The sequence below is a fragment of the Vanessa tameamea genome, chromosome Z (assembly GCF_037043105.1).
Source record: "Vanessa tameamea isolate UH-Manoa-2023 chromosome Z, ilVanTame1 primary haplotype, whole genome shotgun sequence".
NCBI lineage: Eukaryota > Metazoa > Arthropoda > Insecta > Lepidoptera > Nymphalidae > Vanessa > Vanessa tameamea.
The window spans coordinates 16,706,608-16,730,000 of record NC_087341.1 but is presented as its reverse complement, the minus strand read 5'-3'; the positions used below and the strand labels follow the sequence as shown (position 1 = coordinate 16,730,000).

Sequence of the window (23,393 nt, the reverse complement as noted above, 5' to 3'; positions counted from 1 at the left end):
TACCTACCTACCTACCTACCTACCTACCTACCTACCTACCTACCTACCTACCTACCTACCTACCTACCTACCTACCTACCTACCTACCTACCTACCTACCTACCTACCTACCTACCTACCTACCTACCTACCTACCTACCTACCTACCTACCTACCTACCTACCTACCTACCTACCTACCTACCTACCTACCTACCTACCTACCTACCTACCTACCTACCTACCTACCTACCTACCTACCTACCTACCTACCTACCTACCTACCTACCTACCTACCTACCTACCTACCTACCTACCTACCTACCTACCTACCTACCTACCTACCTACCTACCTACCTACCTACCTACCTACCTACCTACCTACCTACCTACCTACCTACCTACCTACCTACCTACCTACCTACCTACCTACCTACCTACCTACCTACCTACCTACCTACCTACCTACCTACCTACCTACCTACCTACCTACCTACCTACCTACCTACCTACCTACCTACCTACCTACCTACCTACCTACCTACCTACCTACCTACCTACCTACCTACCTACCTACCTACCTACCTACCTACCTACCTACCTACCTACCTACCTACCTACCTACCTACCTACCTACCTACCTACCTACCTACCTACCTACCTACCTACCTACCTACCTACCTACCTACCTACCTACCTACCTACCTACCTACCTACCTACCTACCTACCTACCTACCTACCTACCTACCTACCTACCTACCTACCTACCTACCTACCTACCTACCTACCTACCTACCTACCTACCTACCTACCTACCTACCTACCTACCTACCTACCTACCTACCTACCTACCTACCTACCTACCTACCTACCTACCTACCTACCTACCTACCTACCTACCTACCTACCTACCTACCTACCTACCTACCGTTGCGGACGCGTTCTTGCACGGAAATTTTATTCAAACCCAACGTTCTTTTACCTGTCGTTTGGGAAATGGAGGTTCTCTATTCATATTAAGTTTCAACTCTTAATTGCCTGAATCATCATTTTATCATTTATACATTTTACTACTTTTTATTGGTAGAATAATAACCGTTTTCTTTGGACGAAGAAATTGTTAATATCCACAACAATTATTTTATTGGCAGATGTTATTTTATTTCAATTTTCTTATTTTTTTTTTATATAACAAAAAAAAAAAACATGACATAATCAGCCTGTAAATTTCCCACTGCTGGGCTAAGGCCTCCTCTCCCGTTGAGGAGAAGGTATGGAGCATATTCCACCACGCCGAGCACGAGATGAATTAAAAACAAATTAAGCACATGTAAATTCAGTGGTGCCTGCCTGGGTTTGAACCCGAAATCATCGGTTAAGATGCACGCGTTCTAACCACTGGGCCATCTCGGCTCGGATTTTTTATATAATTAAGTTTAATTTTATTTTTTATTTTTTGCGATTAATTTTTACTCTCATTTTATACAGAAATCAACAAACATTTTTCAACTTAATGTTTTTTATATTTTTTACTTATTTACATGTTTTTTTTTTTACAAAACGTACAACGCCAAATTGAAATACAGAATTAGTAGTTAGAATACAGAATTAGAAATAGGTAGTTGATGCCCATCTAGCCATTGGAAGATTTATGAATCTTGATGATTAATCTACCATTACTCTTCTGATGTAATGTTGACATACATCGTTTATCAGTATTATTCCAAATATTTGATATTGATATTGCTCGTAAGAACTGTTGCCACAGATCGCTCTTGCACTGTGGTAAACTACTTCCATCAAACGAACAGCTGAAATCTGGCATCATTTTTGTTTACACAATTTTATTTACACAATTGTATTTCACATGTAAATTCCTGGATAATATTCAAGTTGATAATGTATCATTCAGTGAGATTGGAGCTATTATTAACATTACCAATATTATTAAACCATCAGTTCCTAACCGATCAAACCCTAAATGAACAGTGCGTATTTTATTGAAATGTATATATTTGTCCTGAGATGTAGTGAATAGATTATATTAACTAAATATACTTATTAACTATTATACATTATGTAACCTACTTTTGCACGTATTTAATGTACGATCTATTGTAAATAAAGGCAGTATCTACTCAGCAGTCTCGGCTTTCATTCCTCTCTTAGGACACCACATTACAGTCCTGCAAAAGCCCCTTGTTCTTTTACTGCCAGAACACAGCAGTATAGATGAAAGTACGCGTTACGCGGTTGGTTCTACTGCTCAAAGAGTATCAGTCGAAAAAAAAAAAAAAAAAAAAAAAAAAACCGCTGGCGGAACAGGTAATTCTTTGTATTTTCCAAATTATCACCTCGTATAATTGTGGTTATAGTTAATTTAAAATAAGTTCAGTTACCCATAAATTATAGCTGCAAGCAAAATGCAGTGGTATCCGCATTACTTGCATTAGAACGTCTCAAAAACGCTTATGCTCGTGGAATCACTACTACTTTGGTGAATTGCTTGCAAGCTCATGGTCTTATACTGAAGAGCTTGATTGGGATTGGGGTGGGTGGACTGGTGTAAGCAATGGCGTACATCAAATATTGAAAACAGTACACGGCTCACCACATTTAATTCTTGTTAGAAATATTGCGATCTTAGGATACTCGTTAGCTATCTATTGGATGTAATCTCGAAAATGAATTTCTTGCTTAATGGACATAATTGTTACACGCCATTGCTTTATTCTATGTACAACGGTGAGACCGTTCGCCTTTACATTTGCTTTTTAAAAAGCGTCTTGAGTGATGTACAAATAGGAGTGAATGGCTAATAATGACATTTTAACTATTAAATAGAAGACCACTTGTATCCGGTGCCATATATAGGATATATTTTTGAATCCCAAGTACTAAAATCTTCATTACCATTAATACAGTTAAAAAAAATCCTTTATTTTCTTCACATTAAAATTAGGGAAGCCACTTCAACAAGGGCTTTTTTTTAACAGTAGAAAGAGTTTTCAGTTTGCTATTAGCTACTTAAAAATTATAATTTTTAATAATTATTAATAAACACTGCTACAGTAACGAGCTTCCGGCTGATGTGAATGGCGCTATAGGGAAAAAAAATCTGATTTGTCTCATCCATCTAGGTACATCTGCAAGTCTATGTATAATAAACAAAGATGAAGCAGAAAGACCTGATCAAATATTTAATGTTCAGTTTTAATAAAAACATTATGTAAAATTTTATTTCTCAAGTGCTATTTTCATAAATTATATTTTTCATTAATATTTGTTTAGCGATTCTATTTGTAATCAAATATCCTTTCGTCAACCAAGTTAGTGATTTCATAAAGTCATGAAGCGTAATCATGTCATTTATGCGTAGAAAGATCGTCTATTACTTCCACAAGGATGGAACGAATCGCCCCGTGAGAATCCGTCCAATAAAAGCGACAATGAAAACGAAGGTTCCGGTCCGGAAAATTTAGTAAAACTTTTGGAAACCGAGATACAAAAATCCATCTGTAAATTAAATAATGAAATACCCTCCATCTCCACAAGAAAATACATCGTGCAGCCTCAATGATTCGAGGTCCGAGTTCGATTCTGATAGTGAAGAATATACGTCTCAGCGTGGCTCAAGAAGATTGATCAATTGGGCGTAATTCAGGGCTGGAGTGAAACTACGAAGTCGTTTTATATGCAAGCTAGATTAAGAGGTCAAGCGAGAAGATGGCACAACCGACTATTCCTAGGAAGACGAAGCAAATACTAATACGTGCTTTTCCTCGACATCGCGATTTCGGAAGTGTTAGAAAAAATGATGAACAGGAACAAGGACAAAGTGGCCGTGTGTTTCCCGTGTAAGTTTTCCGACAGTGAGACAGTTTCCTGCGTCACATAGCGAGTGATCCGAAGAATTATATGAAGGCTTTCTTTGTGCGCTGGATGACTATCAACCGCCTTCAACTTCAACTGGACTACGTATTACAAACAAAGATTTCAACGGTCCACTGATAATAACATTAAAGAAACTTTTACAAAACCACAACAAGATTTACAGAAAAGTGGTAAAAATAAATGGAAATTACGTCAAATCTTACATTGTCACAGGCACTCGAGTTAATGTATTCTCCAAGCACGTCTTGAAATTACTATATTACATATCTAAAAGCGAGTAAAATTTGAGTTGGAAATCGATGCATACCGAGGCTCATCTTACATCGGAGGAAGGCGTAGGCGTAACCAAAGCTGACAGCTGCACCACTTCACCGCCACCGAATATTCAGGTTAGCAGACACAATTAAACTTTGCCTTCGACAACCGTAGCCAATTCCAATCCGGATTATAGCCATCACATAGCATCTGTGTTGCATTCTTGACTATGTCTAGACAATATTTCATAATCAACAATCTTACAATGATTTTTAAGTTTTCCTCAACCGACAAAGCTGAATCCGGCCCCACCAAACCGTGTCAGCTGCTCCAAAATGACAATTATGTAAAATAAATATCTTATAATTATCAATGAATTACCTGGTGTCTGGTATGCAATTCTCCTTTCTAGAGGAGCTCGGCAGTACAATAATACTTCTGCTTTGTAGCGAGTAAATTTATAAAGTATAATATTATTTTAAACACTACATATTAGTGGGAATAACACATATTCATTCTTAATTCATTGAATAAACTTAAAAAGTAAGTGTTAGATCTGCATACTTTTCAGGAGGGTCGGTCAAAACCTACCAACTATTGATACTACGTAGTTTTATTATGACCAGTACACTCTGGCTACAACACTAACATGTCGATTTTACGATAAATAAAACTAAGTTTTATTTAAAAATAATTTATTTGTAAAAATGATTGCATTATTCGTAGTAATTCAAGTGTGAATTCCACATTTTGATATTGGTCTTTCAATATATTGGGCCGTATTCACAGAAACAACGGTAAACTTGTACTTGCAAAATATGAAGTAAGTCTTTCAGTGTGTGTTCATAATTCTTGTAGATTTCAAGTATGAGCATTTACTTTGAAGTTTGCTGATTAACGTTGGTGACAAAGGAGCGGGACGCGTCCCGCGGGAAACTATTAATCTTTTTTCTCTCTCACACCATTCACGCAATTACGTGACAGGATATCCTCGCAAGGTAGGGGGGGGGGGCGGTCGTCCGGCTGAGGTAATCATCATCAGCAACATGCAAAGGAGGAAACGCTTATACTTGCGAATTTTACATTTAAACGCTCTGTAGTCCCTGCTTGAATACGGCCCTTTAGAACAGACCAGCATTTTCTTCGACAAACACAAAATCTGTTTCGACAATTATTCACACACACATGCACCAATTTGTTGCATTTCCATTTCATATTATTTGATATCAATATAATACACGGACTCATTCTCGTCTCTTGTCAGTCTGTCTGGTGCGTGTTGTAAGCTTCACCCTAGCACGCACGTGAGGTGAGAATTGGCAAAACCTGCTGGTTATGTATTTGTATCATATAATAGGAGTGTATTTAATCAACTACTATGTGACAAGAGCAGTATTAGTTCTCAATGAATCTGAGGTTGAACCCAAAACCGCCGAGTTGACGACTTAACGTATCGTACCGTAACGCCTCGGTACAGCTTCGCCTGCACGGGCGACCGATTGTGCAGAGTACTGACACGATACACGACACACGAACTCTGACATTGCTGGAATACAATTGAACATCGTCATTAGTTACTCATAGCCAAACACGTCAGCGGAACATTGAACGAGCAAACCTAAAACGCGCCACGGCTCGCTAGTGCATGAAGTGATTGGGGATCGGGGTCGGACAAGCCCTACACTAACTTTATTTTCGTTTAAGTCGGTTAAAGAAGACTTAGTAAGACTTTAGAGTTTGACGTGTGACGTGTCCGATCGAAAAGTGTCATTCATATAACTGTCGAAGACTCTGGGCCCGTCAAGTCGTCACGACCACGCGCCAACAAACGCGTTCCCTTCGCGTTTGTGTAAGCAGTAAAACTTCTTAGTTAAATAAATATTTGACTACTGTTTTGACAAGTTCACACTTACTGACATGGTAATGCTGACATAAAAAATGGAAATAAATAGAACAGTTCAATGAAATATCAAGTCGTCAAGGTTTCATATTAAATTTAATAATTACATCAAAGGTATTATTTTAAGTAAAATAATCAGTCGACGAGAAACATCGGACGAGTCATAGTTTCGTCGCCCGCTTGGCACAGTCGGAGGCTGAAGCGGGGCGGCGTCTGCGTCAGAGCAGGCCGATGCGTAGGATACCATAATATAATACTACCTAGTTAATTTGTTATTTGACTAACCTAACTTAGCGTAGAACACCGTTTCATCAACTTGTTGCAGTTTTGTGTATATAAAATATCATTCAGCTTTGTGCTTCAAATACGTTTATGCCGGAATGGATTGTGCATACAAATAAAAAAATATCATCTCTCGAGAATTGACCTATCTACGAGCGCACGTTCGCAAGGCGATGTATCGACAATCGTGTCGTGAGTGTCGCCGCTCTAATTGTGTCACAAGCAATGAGCATGTGACGACAAGACCAACGCTACTACGTGTGACTACAGTTCGCATTCGCATTCGCATTGGCATCTCTATTGCTATTGCAGGTATTGCTTCGCGGACTTATCCGACCTAATAACTATATTAAGTGTGTAATGATATAGGGACCGTCGCGAACGCGTCCGCCTCGTCGTTTGTACTCTATTACGTATCACTAGACGGTGTGCACGACCGTCACCCTCGCTTCGTCGGGTAGCGGTGGCACGTCGAGCAGGAAGCGCTGCAGCGCTGCGTAGTAGTCGGGTCGCGTCCACGTGTCGTCGTGCCCGCCGCCGGACAGCACTGCGAGGCGCTTCAGCGGCGCCCCACAGCGAACCAGCAGCTCGCGCGCCATGCGCGGCGGCACCAGCGCGTCGCACGCGCCGCACACCACCAGTGTCGCGCTCGACACGCTGCTCATCTTGTGCAGCGACATGTACTGAACGAACGGTACCACGTTACAACGAACACGCGTCGAACACGCGTCGAACATCGAGTTCGGCCCGGACTCGAGACTGCTCACCTTATTTTTATGGCAAAACATTGGTAGCCAATTGAGACATCTCCACTTCAGCAATATCTTCGCCATGTCGGGGATACTAGTGAAAGTGTTTTCGACTATCAATGCCCATATTTTGTTCTTATACTCCAAGCGTGATGCCAGATCTATAGCCACGGCGCCACCTGCGAAGCCAAAGCGAAAATGTGTCAAACGAGACCCTTCTACTATAGAAGAAATCAAATGTATTTTATAATTAAGATTAAGGTTACCAACCGAGAGATCTACCAAACAAGATAATTTGAGTGCGATCTATATCATTTCTTTGCATGAGGTAGTCAAAAGCAGTTTGAGCATCCATGTACAGACCCTGTTCCGAGGGAGAGCCCTCTGAAAGTCCGTAACCTCTGTACTCCACCAGTAGAATATTTATATTTAATTTATGATAAAATCCAGACACATTACACAATCTAAAAGAATTAATTAGATAAATTAAAGAAATTAAGACTGATAATTTTTTCTGTATTGCCAGCTTTTTATAACAGTTTTCATATTAAACAAATATAGGTAAAGAGACAGGTTCGTATTATTTAATACTTTGGCAGTCGGTGAGTATGGAGTGGACGAATGATAATCAATACAAGAATCATTTGAATGTGTTAATGTTGCATACTATACTGACCTTTGGCCCATGTTTCCAGCATTACCATGAAAAAATATCATGGTCGGTCTATGATTACTAATTGTAGGCTGCTTTATTAGAAACATATGAATTTTAAATCCATCCTTACTTTTTATCTTAACACTTTCATATGGCAATTTATAGTTACTAGGTTGCAGGACGAACACTCTTGAATCTGGAGGATCATTGGGGTAATATAGCAGAAGATCCTGGGCACTGTACAGTATACCTGTCCCACAAATCAAAAATGAATAAAAACCCTCTTTGAATCTTAATTCTAACAGCTAAATATAAGTTGTCAACAAAAATAAAATTGTATGGATGAATCTCATCTATAGAACTGGTCAATACTAATAAACAACAAAAACTAAACTTTAACAAAGGAAACACTATTGATAAGGTTTTCAAGAGAAATTATATGGGAGAAGCCCATAATCTTGTGTGCAGGTTTACATGTTCATCATGATTGCATTAGGTTTATGTACTATATATAGAAAAACTAGTTAAGCAAAATCTTTAGTCATAAAGTATGTCAATAACATGTTCCACTGGACGAGCAATGTGATATACATGATCGGTAATTCTTCAGACTTGTAGTAGTAATCGTTGAAAGTTTTATTTTATCATTGTCACTGAATTAAAATATATTTGGATGTTTATATTTAAATATGTTTATGAATTTTTATAACAATGGTTCTACAAATTTCCTCTAGAAATTTAGAAGTAAATTGTATTGCTATTTATTTTGTTAATTGTAAATGTAATCTTCATTGCAATTATAGTATTTAAACCTTCACACTATAATATAATTACGTACCTGATATACCGAAACTGAACACAGTTAGTGCCAGAAAAAATCCATAAAACCAAAATATAATTGCACTAGAGAATAAAGTAAACGTCGATACAACCCATAGCCTGTACAGTAACACGCGTAGAATGTGATACATTATCTAAGCCTTTTAAAAATCCTACAAAATATCATTTTATTTATTTAAAATATTATTTTTTAACGAATAGTGTATCATGTGATTATTGACATGATATATAATTGTCTGTATAAAAATATCTAAGTACTAGATTGGACGAAAACACTGTAAATTTTTACGTCAAAAAATATTTATACACCTAAAGTTTTATGAACCAAACATTAAAAATGTTTACTTAATTATTATTCAAAGGTTATATTTAAGGCAATACGCATACTGTCAAGTCAGTGTCTTTAAAATCTGTAATCACAAAATATGACATTTATAGTTTGCTTGCCCTGCGCAATAGCCTGTTTACAACTTTACAAAGAAATTGAGTAGAAGAGTTTTGTATTGTAGATAAACTTCGTTTTTTGAAAATGAGGTTTGATTGTGATTATTATCACGCTGTACCGACGGCTACAAAATACACATTTATAAATGCCTTATTATTCAAAAATTGATTCTGCATGGTTCTTAAAAGCTTTTTAGATTTTTTTAGTTTTATATACTATAAAATTTTACCAACTTTTTTATATTCTATATTTCTGTACAATTGTCTACTATAAGTTATAAAAAAAAACAATTGTAATTTCTAAATTCTAATTTTTTTGGTAATGTTGTTAATAATTTTTATTGGTAATAAATAGACCTTTTTTCATTTTCTATTTTTTATTTTGTTTTACTTCTACCGCTTATGAATTTCAAACACGCGATTTTTTTAAATATAATTTGTGTTTTAATTGTAAACATTGTGAGATTAAGTTCAATTTATTTTAATACTATCAATGAAAACTTATGAGTTATGTCATATTTTCATATTTTGTATATATACTTATTAGCGATTGTGGCGCATAAAAATCGTAAGAAAAAAAAGGCTTATAATATTTTTTTTTCTGCTCGTAAAAATATTATTGTAATATTTTATTTATTTTTTATATACCTACATAAAAAATAAAAAAATTATATTGTATTAGGTAAAACTTGGTATTAGGACAATCATAAAGCTCTAATTTCAAACAATTTTCTTTTATGTAATACATAGGCGGGCATATGGGTCATCTGATGGTAAGTGGTCCCCACCGCCCATAGATATTGACGTAAAAAATAATAACCATTCCTTACATTACACCAATGCGTCACCAACCTTGGGAGTTAAGATGTTATGTTCCTTGTGCCTGTAGTTACACTGGCTCACTCACCATCCAAACCGGAACACAACAATACTAAGTATTGCTGTTTGGCGGTAGAATATCTGATGAGTGGGTGGTACCTACACAGACGGGCTTGCACAAGGCTCGTACCATGTGAAACCGGTTTTTGTCCGATCTCCAAAGGAGACACTAATACGGTACGATTTCCGTTTGGACGTATTCGTATCATTTGTTTCGTCTCTGTAGTATATCGCTAACATAAAATATTGGATAACGAAAATGTATTGAATTATTTCGACAACGAAAAGCATTTATTATGAGGGTCCAACCACAAACACCTTTATAACAAGACTTTGAAGCAAAAGACTTGAAAGAACTTTGGCTGCCGAAAATTCTATATTACATTTTTGATCGAGTACTGACACAGAACTGGACAATTTGATACGCGATCGTGGTATGATACGGAGTAAATTGAAATGCATCCACAACTAGATACGAGAGTTATATACTATACTGAGAGTTGTAATTTCCACTGGCACTGAAATAAAGTCGGGTTTTTCTTTATGTTAAAGGTAGCAAACGAGCAGGAGGCTCACCTGATGGAAAGTGATTACCACGACCCATGGACATCTGCAAAACCAGGGGGCTTGCAGGTGCATTGCCGGCCTTTAAGAAATGTGTACGCTCTTTTCTTGAAGATTCCCAAGTCGTATCGGTTCAGAAAACTAACTAAACACAGCGGCCCATACCTTCATTTTACTTGGCATTTAGTTCCAATACGATTAAAGGTTTTATGGTCTTTGTTTCAATCGTTGAAAGAATTTCTAGAATTTTTAATCTATGATTACCTAGTTTTCGAAATATTATTGAAAGTTTCAAATAACGCCTAGTGTGTTCGCGGCGTTATGATATAGATTACCTTGAAGCCCGAAAAAGCCAAGCGCTAGAGTGCCAGTTGGTCAGTTGGATTACATTTCTACTTTAAACAACTTTTTAATAAAAGCCCAACATTCCTTATCTTTGTTTTGAAGTTTTTCTTTATACATCTTTGTCGTAGACCTGGGTTGATTGGGATAAGAAAATTATTTTACTCGTGATACATGAGTCAAGCCACCCAAATGCAGGAACATAATTTTAAAAGTAAAATAAACAATATTAGTTCATCGAAGAAGGATCAGGTGAAAGATGTTATGTCACCGGCCTGGACTTCAAAGAGCGAATCGTAAAGACTAAACAAAAGACAATGTAGTAATTAAGAAACAAAGCAACATTTACAGGCTTTGTAATGAGCCACACCACTAACCTACAGCTGCCTTTAAAAAAGAAAACATTTTGAAAACCAGAAGATTCACTATCCAGACAGACAGTAGAGTAGTTTTAGTGTAAATTTAATTTTGTTAAATATTTAATAATATATATATATATATATATAATATAATAAAATAAATATAATAAATAAAATAAGTACTTTTTAATATATATATATATGTATGTATATATATATATATATATATATATGTATGTATATATATATATATATATTTTAAAAAGTACTTATTTTCAAGTATTTTGACTCATGTACCTAAATAATAGCAATCAAGTTAGCTTGTTTTATTTTAGGTATCGTACGTTCCGGGTAATGTCTTCACCGATTCAGTCAAAGGCGGCAAAACGATCCCTCTTGCGCGGTTGTAGGACCCTTCTGTTCCATCCAAGCAGAACACCGCGTTCCGTTGTCCACGTGGTTGGAGTACAGACCAAACCCTCTCGGTGTTAGCCGGCCGTGCCACCAGCAATCCATGCGTTGCCGTCGGCAATAACCGTATCTTGACATAAACGACCTAGATGGCAGCGAAGAGTAAACCTACGCGACACAAAACAATGGGGGACAATAGTGTGGAGCACGCACACGTATACACTTTTGCAATTGAGTATAAATGAGAGACAGTTTTCATGATGGTAGACTTATTTTATTATTAATTTATTTACAATAAACTGTTATAAAAGTGTAAGTAACAAATTTAATCAATAATTGCATTATATCAGAATAAATTGATTGAGGATAATACGTTTATAAAATTAGTATAATTTCTTTTAAAATCGTCTTACTGCTATAATATTTGTATAGATATCCACTATAATCTTTAAGGCCACAGAAATAATCAGTTTTGTACATATCATATAATATTATTATGAAGCTATAATTAATATTGTAAAACCATGTGTATAACAATAACAAAATACATTACTTATAAAGTTTTTTAAACTAGCTGCTCAGTACTAGTGCTTCATCAGGTTCTACAATAAGTCCACAGACGACGAGTTCCGAATTGCACGAAGGCGACGTAAACTAGAGACGACAAACGAACGCGAACTTAAGAGATATGGAAGATATTTGTACTATCAGAAATGTTATTTTCACTTGAGGTCAATTCAATTTATTTTTAATACATAAAGAATAAACTATTTAATGATACTTGTGGTTTGAACGTGTAGGCCATTCAAAGGCAGGACGATTAAGATAAAATAAGTCTTAGCTTTACATAATCCACGCGATTATCCTATGGCATATATTCATGCACTACAAACAGTCGGAGATTTTGAGACATATTTTAGAAATTTTGAATATAATTATTGTAAGTTATGAGTATTATTAATTCAATATTAATTAACTAAAATTTCAAAGTTACCAAAAAGTTTAAAATTTCAATTATTTATTGGCCGTCATATCGAAACTTTGAAATTGGCAGAAGACGTAAGTCTGCTCCACGACGTGACCGCTGAGATTAGGAGTGAATAGTCGTAAGTGTCACTGCGCATAGAACACGTGTAATCATCTATCAATCATTCGTTACCAGGTCACTCATTCGTCGAACAACTCATTCAGTACATTTGTCTCAAATTGAAGGCCAAAGATGTTTATTTACTTCCCCTGCAGCTGCAATGGGCTACACATCTGTGCTTCCGGAAACGAATTCCTATGTACTTATTACGTGAGGAGAAAAATACTCGCTAAACTGACGAGGGAGCACTACCAAAGACTACTACTACTAAATGTAAGTAAGATAAATATACAAAATGCGCATGTAAAAGCAATCGTACGTGGTTTGCCCCCAGCTCCACGGTGGCCATTACTAAGACTCAATAAATAACATTAAAATTAAGAAATATTTATTACCCTCACCTCCAAGCGATACCAAAATAAAATATCAATACAAATCTTTAACAATTCCCTCGACTGGTCGCGGACCCGAGCGACGCCCGCTTCTCCTAGGCTATTCGAGTATCGGCGATACATTGAGTAAACGACTACTGCAAACGTAACTACTACAATATTTTAAAGCAGTATTGCATTGATGAATTGTAAATATTTATAAACTTTAAAATATTTATTTATTAAACGAAACAAAGAATGCACGAAATTGTGATTGATAATTATTTAAAATACTTGCGTTGTTTCACTTAAAATAATACAATGATGATAGACGCATGAACAACAGAATAATTAATTACAACAAAAACAAAACCGCACAATACAATCTAAAACAACAAACGCTCGCTGGGCGCGGCTATTTGCCTTTCGTCTTCTTGTATTCCGCGAAGAGGTCGTGGACGTCTTGCAGCGACTTCTCGATCTGTTTCACGAAGTTCGTGGAGCTCTGTCGGAGGTGAACGATCAACGTCAGCGAGAGTGCATAGAGATGCGAGTCACGTGGAAACGTGATCCTTAATACTATATAGGCTTACTGTGATGGGGCAGCTGATTTTGCTGGAAACGTGGAAGAAGAGCGTGTCGTCGCCGACGATGATGTAGGAGACGCCGTAGCCGTCGTCCGCGACGGGGCCGAAGCCGCCGCCTGCGCTCACACACTTCGGGTACTTCTTGAGGTCCAGCATGCTCGTTTGACCTAAGCCAAACGCGTACGATATAATCATACATCTGCTTCGATACATTAAGTGAATCGCTCATGTTCACATAACATTGGATTTGTTAGTGAAATATTAAATGCCCTAGTACCGTGTGGGGTCTGACTGGTCGACAGACGCCACGGCTCGTTAAAGACCTCCTGCAGGAAGGGTGATTCTAGTTCGAGGTACTTGGACACGACGTAGAGACAGAAGAGGTGCCGATCGATACCGCGACCCGCCATGGCATCCTGGTAGCCCAACTGGTGACGATTACTCGCCTGCACGAACAGCAACATGCGCTGCTCCACCTGACGACAGAAACAAAATCTCAAACACCGTGACCAGAGCGAATAAGCTTCGATTAAGTTCCGTAATCGTCGTCCTACGCCTTTCTTTTCAAATGACCTCGCGCCTGGCCAGGAGGGCGGTAGACAGTGTCCTGTGCTATCGAGGAGAACTTGCGAGAACATTGCTTTCACCTTCCGTGGAGAGCACAGAGAGCCGCGGGCAGAGAATAGCAGAGTAGGAGGGGCCGCGGATGCGCTATATCGACCCCGCAGTCTCTCCGAACCGTGCGCGAGATTGCCATGGCAGTGGTTTAATGGCTGTCCGGATATTAGGTACCTTTCAGAAGGGCACTGCGAGAAAAAAAGAGTTAGATTTGGGTATCATTGCACTGTACCGTCGCATTCGGATCGAGCATGGAGCGCACCCAGGCGGAACTCTCGAGAGTACACGAGCGCACGGTCTCGGTCCGTCCCTCTCGGAACAGCCGCGTCATGGACGCCTCGTACGTGAGGCAGAAGCGGCCCGCGTCTCGGAAGTACGCCAGCTGCAGCACCATCTGAATGAACGCGTCGGGCGACACGCGACAGCTCTTCATGAACCCCTTGCCGTAGGCGGTGTACATAAGTATGCGCAGATCGACGTCGTTGAGCAGCTGCATAGCGACGGCGTGCGACTGGTCGACGGCGGCCAGCAGCGGTTCGCTGAGCTCCCAGCGCAGGCGCACGGGCGCCGGCGGCGGAGCCTCCACGGCGCCGCGAGCGTCGCCAGACTCGTCGTAGCTATGGACATGCACATACGAGCACGAGTCATACAAGTAACGGTTCACGCTGTACATCGTCAATACAAAACAATTACAGTATTTTCGATTCTTACCCATATTCCAATTCAGACCAAATAACGTATTCCCACAAGTGTCCCATCACCGGCGCGTCCGCCCTGCAAGCATGAGATACAGATCAAGTTCACGAAGGCACGGTTTCGTGTAGATTTCGACAGTCAAGTAATATCATTGCGTCTCACCATGTGTGCTCGGTATTGAAGCCCACCTGCAATCATTTTTTTCTCATTACAGACAGACACATTACAATAACGTAAACTTTGCAGTAATTATATAACCAAAGAGTCGAACTTACCGAGCCGTTGGTGCTGAAACAGAGGTTGAAGGACTTGTCGAACCAGCGGTCCTGTCCGGAGCCGTGCAGCAGGACGCGGCCGTAGCGGTCCAGCTTGGCAGAGTCCGTCTCGTCGAACCCGTACTCGATGTCGTCCAGGCACACGTGGAAAGCAGCGCGCTCGAGGCAGTGCAACGACGTGCGGTTGTGCCCGCGGTTGAAGAGCGTCTGCCGCACGTGCGCCCAGTGCGAGCGCTCACCTGCCGTCAGCGCCGCCAGCCGCGCCTCGCCCGGACTGGCCTCCGCCTCGTCGTCCAGGATCTGCTGGATTTGCACTTGAATCTCGGCCGGGTTCAGTAGTCGTCCACGCGAGTACACCAGCACCTTGTAATAGCGGCCGCGGTGCAGCACCGTCACGTGCGCCGAGTCGCGGTAGTGCACCAATTTGTCCGTCTCCACGCCGGGAACGCGCGCCGTGTTGAACAGCCGCTCGTACTGCCACGAGCATAACGGAACCATGCCTTGCAGCATTATCGGCTCGAGTTCCTGGCGCTCGATCAGCCGTCGGAACTTAAGACAGAAGTGTATGATGGTGCTGGCACGTGCCGCCTGCACGCTCGTGGGCCGCAGCAATGTGTCCGTGCCGTAGAAGTTGGAGTTGACCATGAGCGGCGAGCGTCCACGTAGGTACACGTACTCCTCCCACCAGTCCGACACGTAGTTGCTGGACCACCTGTCGCCGCGAATTCAGTATTTATGTGATAACAACTATTTGAATAAAATAAAGTTAAATATATACCTGTCGAACGCAGACACATATTTAAACGAGTTTTATTCCAATACGAACGAACGTGAGTGATATCGATAGTATTTGGAAGAAAGCTAGACACGATCACAGCAACGGTCGACGTCTCGTATGGTGATCGTTCGTCGATATTTGATACATCCGACATTAACATTACCCGTGAGATGAAAGGAATGCACAAGTACCATGACTTTAGGACGAGGTATCTCTGCAACTTGACGGCGATAGTCTCCTCGAACTCTTTGGCCAGTCTCTCCACGCGGAGGTAGTTTTCGGCGTCCAGCAGCGGCCTCACGCTCAGCAGGTACTGAGGATCAGAGACCTTGTGCTCAATGCGAATACTATCAGGTACGGCTCGCCTCGCGCATGTTTTTGTCTTCGAAACATATATGTACGTTTAAATATCTCCAAAAGTACGCCACCACAGACGACAACCACAAACGACAGAAAATTTGTCAAGAAATCGTACAAGTCTTTATAATTAACTTTCTTACAGTCTTTGTATAAAATCAATAAACATGATCCGACTTCTACACTTTCCCTATGTCACGCGATGAAGGACTATTGAGTTAATCAGCGACTTCAGAATCGGTGCCGGTCGGGTCAAGGAAAGCAAAGCTTGAAAAGCAAGAAACTGGCTTGTACATTTTTACCCTACCTTAAACGATTATCTCTATATTTAAAACAAATTATGCTAAGTCGGTCGGGGTCTCTATGGTTGTATCACTCACCCGTCTCATGGTGTCCTTGACAGCGGGTAGCGGCAAGCGCGGCAGCGAACCCTGGAAGCTGTAGAGCCGTGGTTTGTTCCAGCCGGAGAGCACTTTCACCACGCTCGCCCATAACATAGTCCTCATCGATATCTTGGAGCCCGGCGCGCGGGACTCGTACATCCAGCCCTACGCAGAAATGGGAATCACCACTGTCACAATCACGCGTGATTCGGTTAAAAATATCTTAATCGACGATCTTTTCCATCACATCGCTAAGACTAATCCGTATGTTCTGATTATATAAAATAGGTTTCGAAGCATTTATGTTAGCATTACATCGCTAGCAACGAATACACTCTGCTCTGTGCGTACGCACGTGTATCGGATATTAAGACCCGACTCGATCCTCGATTGACAACAGCACGTTCAAATATTTTATTACCTTATACATGAGGAGCAGCTTGAGCAAGTAGCGCATCAGGAATATAACGGAGAGCCACATGGTGAGCGCGGCCAGCAGGCACGCGACCACCTGCCACATCGGCGACGCGCTGTACGGGGAAACACGCGCTTTGGGTATACTCATTCTGACCAATCCACACCGACTACTCCACCACAAGTAAAACCTTTCTTACCCGGGCAGTATGGTCAGGGCTTTTTGTACTAATCCGAAGGGTATGTTGACACCTCCAAAGTGAGCGGCCACAAGAACAGTCCACAGAAAGTATAAAGATTGTAGGTGTCCCGGATACACGCCATTATGAATGCTGTTCTGTTGGGAAAGAAACAATACTCGTATAAAAACTCTATTAATGATAATTTCATTGATATTTTATTCACGAGTTAAAGAGACCAGGCACCTATCTCGACGTCGTTGACTACGAACGAAATTAATCTCCCAAAGAAGGGCTTCGTGACGACACTACTACAAATTTCCCGACAGACCGAATAAGCCCGGACGTATGGCAACAAAAATTTGGTTGGTTTTTTTTTTATAGCCGCTCCAACAGCGAAACCGCAATCAAGTCAACGTTTAAAAATCCAAAAAAGTGTGTAGTGCTCATAATCCAGTAAACAACGGCGGTAATTTGCCATTGGACTAGGATAGCCAAGATATCGAAATCTGCCCCTGATTAGTTTTATTCTCTGACTAACTGTTACCCGCGGCTTTGCCCGCGCAGAATATGAATATATTTATAAATTAACTTAAAATGTTACGTTAATGTAATACCTCTTTGTATACCACATTGGTGTGTATTCAGCCCTTAGGGTAGAATATCCAGAAACGCTTAAATGCGAATCAACTCAAATTTAATCGGTAGCCCAAAAATAAAATTTCGACCTTCTAACATCAAAATGACAGACTTCCAGACTAACCTGAATACGAAATGTTAACACCTATTTTGCCTTTTAGGGCTAAATTATCAAGAAACGCTTAAATACGTATCTACTCATTTTTAATCAGTAGCTCAAAAATAAAGTTTCATGCTTGTTACTTAAAAAATTCCATACGAACGTTCAACCCCTATTTCACCCATTTAGGGGTAGAATATCCAAAATTCCCTTCCGAATGAGTATCATGATATGTTATTTAACAACTTACAACCTTTCATCCCCCTTTTCAACCCTTTACAGAACTTTTTTCCAAATAAAAAGTTGCCTATGCCCTTTCTGAGGCTCTAGACCATTTACCAAATTGTACCAAATTTCATTTAAATCGGTCCAGTAGTTTTGGCGTGAAAGCGAGACAGACAGACAGACAAAGTTACTTTCGCATTTATAATATTAGTATGGAAGTATGGATTGTTATTTCAATCGCTAGAGAGCTCCGATAATAACCGCGTCCGATCGCTGCTAAATTCAAAGTACTACAGGGAGAACAGCGGCCTCCGACGCGCCTATAGCACGCTCCCGCCGCCCCGGCCGGCCGGTACCACCGCAAACGCTACGTTCCGCAATTATTAAATCTGTAATACCTTCGAAAATATTAATTTAAATTACATGCTGTAAATCGCCATATTGATCTATATTGAATGCACAATTTATTTAAGGTACCTAATTGGATAAGGATTAATGCTATATTGCTTAAAATCGCTTCGAAAATAAGCCATTATTTCTCGTAAAAAGTAAACGATAAAAAATGTTTATTGTGGGTTATCTTTAAGAGATAGACATATACCATCGCGGACTTTTTTGTAAACATTTTTGAGGTGTACAATTCTGTAGTACATTATTTTGATCTCTCTAGTAGGGTTCAGTCAGCGTTTACAATGTATGCGCAAAATATTTATAAATTTAGGACATCACATTAGAAACTTTTAAAATTGTCAGTGTTACTTAACTGTATTGTCTATGTATTATATACAAAAACCTTCCTTTCGAATCACTCTATCTACCGCATCAAAATCCGTTGCGTAGTTTTAAAGATTTAAGCGTACAAAGGGACATAGGGACAGAGCAAGCGACTTTGTTTTATACTATGTAAAGATTGTAGTACACTTTACTTTCCTTCGCAAGCGAACGCATAAAAATAGAGAATTTGGAAAGACACAACAGTAAATGTTAATCAGAGTCGCCAACATTCAACACTCAAGCTCTGCAGTGAGGGATGTGGATCGTTCGCGACGTCACACATACGGTGGTAAAGACAATTATGTATGCGCTTAGAGAAACTCTAAAATCGGTTCTTAGGACTCCTACGAGTTGAGATGGGTGGTTTTATTCTACTCTACAAGAACAACACGACATAATAATATTAAAAACGACTACTTCATTTATAAAAACAAAAAATAAGTTTAAATTCACAGATATACCCGACAAAACATAGAACAATTCAATGACAACCGAAAATAATAGGGTGATAAAAGATTCTACTTAAAAGGTTCCAATTTTTTTATGCAAGTTATAGGAACTCAACATTCGCGAGCCCACTGTCTGCTTGCGGTAGTTTAAATGTTACGATTTATGGCGGATACTACAACATACGCTTTTTTTATACGTCGTAAGAATACATGACACGAGGCTGTGTAAAAAAAGAGTAAAACACGAAGAAGATAAAAGCATAGCATCTTAGTTCAGCGTTGCAGAACTATCGATAGTTAACTATCGATAGTTGACCTTGAAAACTATTCAGGACATCGATAGTACTATCGATAGTATCGTGATCAATACTATCGATAGTATCGATAGATCTCCGTGAGCAATACTATCGATACTATCGATAGTATCGCTAGCTCTCTGTAAGCAATACTTTTGGTAGTAGCGATACTATTGCTACTATCGATAGTTTTAGACTATCGATAGCCAGCGATTTTTTATAGTATTAGTTTTTTAATGTAAGTAATGTGTTCGTAATGTATTCTAATCGCTACACTCAAGATTACTACAAAAAAGTTTCATTGTAATGCCACCGTCCTCCTAAAAGTTTTTTGAATGTTATGAGTATTTATAATGTTTATTCATAAATCAAAAACAAAAAATATTGACAACATTTTTCACATTTAAATTTTTCATTATTCCTTATTCCGCACAAAATGTCTTAATTCTAAAAACAAATATTGTGGTAAATTTAATTTCATTTATTTAAATATACACTATAGTTGGCCTACTAAATTACTTATCTTGAGAAAGTAATACTATCGGAAATTACTGGCTATCGCTAGCACAAAACTATCGATACTATCGATAGTTTCGGTTAAAAGTAATGGTTTTTGCAAAACTATCGATAGTATCAATAGTATTGCTCATGGGAAGCTATCGATAGTATCGATACTATCGATAGTATAGACACGTGACAATACTATCGATAGTATCGCTCACACCTTAACTATCGATAGTCTATCGATAGTCTATCGATATGCAACACTATCTTAGTTCGTTTATTCGTTTCTTCGCTACCAGTGATGGTCCCGTGCCCGTGATCCCAATAGTGAACTGTGTCAATGTCTGTGTACCGTGATAAGAGAGGCGCGTGCCCTCAGTCGGCTCTCCCTTTCGCTACGAGTGCTGCCGCGCAATCGTCTGCCACGTGTGACCTGTCGCGCGCCTCGCGACGAGCGCACTGTCTGACGCCGATTTTATCATTCATCTATACTTTACAATCTGTTCTGTTCTCTTACAACCTATAAATAATAGCCTGCGCACCACAACGTCTAGACGACGTGACGTCCCAGTCTAGACGAAGCACTTGTTTTTTGTTGTCAAACATATATTCATTTGACGTATTAATTATTTCTTAGCTTTGAAATGTCTTTATTTAACTGTTATTTTTATTATTACTTTATTTATTTACAGCTAAGCTTTGTCTAAGTTGGGAGGAGTTTACTATTATTATTACTTACTCTGAAGCGCGCTAGCCTCTTCTTCCACGAGCGGATACCGGACTCCCACACGAGGTACAGCACTTCACGGTCGAAGTTGACGTCCCATCCGTCGTGCGTGATAGCGAAGGAGAAGGCGACCGCAGAATGCGCTTCGGCCATCTTACTTCACAACCTGCGAAAGTTTCCTCTCTGAGTCGTTTGTTGCTCCAACTTTTACTTTTCATTTAAATAAAAGTCGCACTAATACAAAATACAAATCTAAGAATATTTTTTTTAAATGATAAGTAGGAGGACACGCTGAATAAAGCCTTCGCTTAGTGCACCAAAATAATACAAAGATATATGTTGATAGTTTGCATTCTGAAAGCATTTATAAACATAATCAAATATTTCATCCTTTATGTGGAGATTTATTTACAATGTTTTTATTTACCGCAAAGAGTGACATGAATAAATTATAAACACTAATTATTATAAACAAATATACTTATGAGTCCTTGCATAGATTTTAAACAACCATTTTATTTTACTTACAAGGATATCTTGTTCTGGCTTGTTCTAAATTAAACAAACAAAGTATACTCATTTGAGCAATAGATAAAAGAGCAGTAGTTGTGTTTAGGCCTTGAGTAAAAACTTTTTTAATGAATTTGATGCTACACTTACACAACACAGCCAATCATAAACCTTATTGTCATACTGTAGCTCCTGGATGTGGTTGTCTTTTCATTTACATGAAAATGAAATGATCATTCAAATTAAAGTCACCGAACTATGGCTGTATTGCATTTATTTTACTTTTAGCTTTTCAAATAGTCAATAATTATTATATCATAAGTAAAGCACATACACAAAAATATCACATGGGATTTAGCAACTGATATCAAGATCGCCAGCACAATTACAGACATAGGAAGAAACACATGATGAAATGAACTTTGACAAATATTCAGAAAAAGTAACTCTTTAGTTATAATTTATGTTTAAAGAAAAACATTAAGAATGTATTAAACTCAAATATAATGATGATAAACTTAAAATAGTAGAATAATTAAAGTGTCTTGTTTTATTTATCAATGTAGTAAAAAAAAATAAGTGTTAAAGTCATGTAGAGCTTTTTCATTACTCTAAGGCTAAAAATATAATTTGATTGACCAAAAAAGGTTCTTTGTAATCAGTCTCGAATAAACAGACAATACCATTAATATAAGATGTATAGAAACTACACACCAAATATAAAATTAAATATATCATTGAAATCACTTGTATAATCAATTGAAAATGGCCTTGGAGATAAAAATATTAGTAAGAATTTTAAGCTTTAAATTTCAAATAAAGTTATATAATTAATTTATTATGAGTTATGTTTCTACTTTTCTACATTTGTAATTGGAAATAAGAATTGTATTAAATGACGATAAAACTGACTTTGATTGATGATTTACTGTATTTTTAACTCCATAGTACAAGTTTACAGTTGCATCCTTTTAAATTGTAATACACTAATAAATTGCGGGTACTTATTCTACTTTTATTAGAAATTTCTGTAAAATAAAAAATATAGCAAAGCATTTATTAACATTTTAATGAAAAGCTCACACAACTTACAACTTAAGAGAAATCGTTCCAAAACCACATTCGCGTAATCGGAATTCGGACGAACACATTCGCACGGCTCACGCACACTAGCAAACCGGTGTCAAAGTCTAATCTGAGAATGCGACTGTTCTACATATACGTGGATTACAAGCAAAATACTTTTTTAAATCATGCGCTAGACACATTTATGGAAATTTATATTTAAAATTAATTTTTATTATGTTTTATATTACTTATATTATGTTTTATATTACAAATAAAATATTATAAAAATAATTTAGTAATATAAAGCACTTTAGTAAAACAATACATAAAAATTTGTTTAGTTACTGACCTATAACAGTAGACAGTAATTTTAGCACCAACTACGAACAGTTTTCTCGTGACGAATAGCTACGCGGGTACTGAAATAACAGTACCTTGTTGGTTATTATTTAAACGACACCTATTACAAACATAATTGTTAATATTTGTAATTCCACTGTTTCAACAAACTAAATGTTTCACAATTCAGCAAGAGATTATAAGATTTGCTATAAAATTTAAAAGTATAGACTAATTAAATATAATCTACGCTGGGATTTAAGTTAGTAATTAAAAAAAAACTATTTAACTAGACAGTAACGCAAAGTGCACACTGAGTGCTGTACACCACCGTGTGTCACCAAATAACTGACTTATAAAATACAGTGTTGCAAAGCTAAAATAAATTATTATGTGGACTCATAGACAGTTAAGTAATTACAATAGCGCTCAAGGTTTTGTTATCATAATGTAAATTATTTTAT

The 23,393-nt window shown here is 38.3% G+C and overlaps 2 protein-coding genes across 2 annotated transcripts; both read right to left on the bottom strand.

Annotated features, from left to right (window-relative positions):
* Positions 1-6,090: 6,090 nt before the first annotated feature.
* On the bottom strand, positions 6,091-8,978 carry LOC113401747 (protein ABHD13). Its single transcript, XM_026641758.2, has 5 exons — positions 8,553-8,978; positions 7,736-7,964; positions 7,330-7,523; positions 7,078-7,238; positions 6,091-6,993 (listed from the first exon to the last, which is right to left on the bottom strand). The coding sequence occupies exons 1-5, from the start codon at positions 8,683-8,685 to the stop codon at positions 6,730-6,732; spliced, it is 981 nt and encodes a 326-aa protein (XP_026497543.1). The 5' UTR covers positions 8,686-8,978; the 3' UTR covers positions 6,091-6,729.
* Positions 8,979-11,805: 2,827 nt separating this feature from the next.
* Whd (withered) lies at positions 11,806-23,274 on the bottom strand. The gene is made up of 13 exons (XM_026641757.2): positions 22,940-23,274; positions 21,025-21,178; positions 17,320-17,456; positions 17,127-17,235; positions 16,703-16,870; positions 16,157-16,278; positions 15,188-15,899; positions 15,075-15,100; positions 14,928-14,990; positions 14,449-14,833; positions 13,876-14,074; positions 13,605-13,765; positions 11,806-13,516 (listed from the first exon to the last, which is right to left on the bottom strand). The coding sequence occupies exons 2-13, from the start codon at positions 21,163-21,165 to the stop codon at positions 13,427-13,429; spliced, it is 2,313 nt and encodes a 770-aa protein (XP_026497542.1). The 5' UTR covers positions 21,166-21,178; positions 22,940-23,274; the 3' UTR covers positions 11,806-13,426.
* Positions 23,275-23,393: the final 119 nt, after the last annotated feature.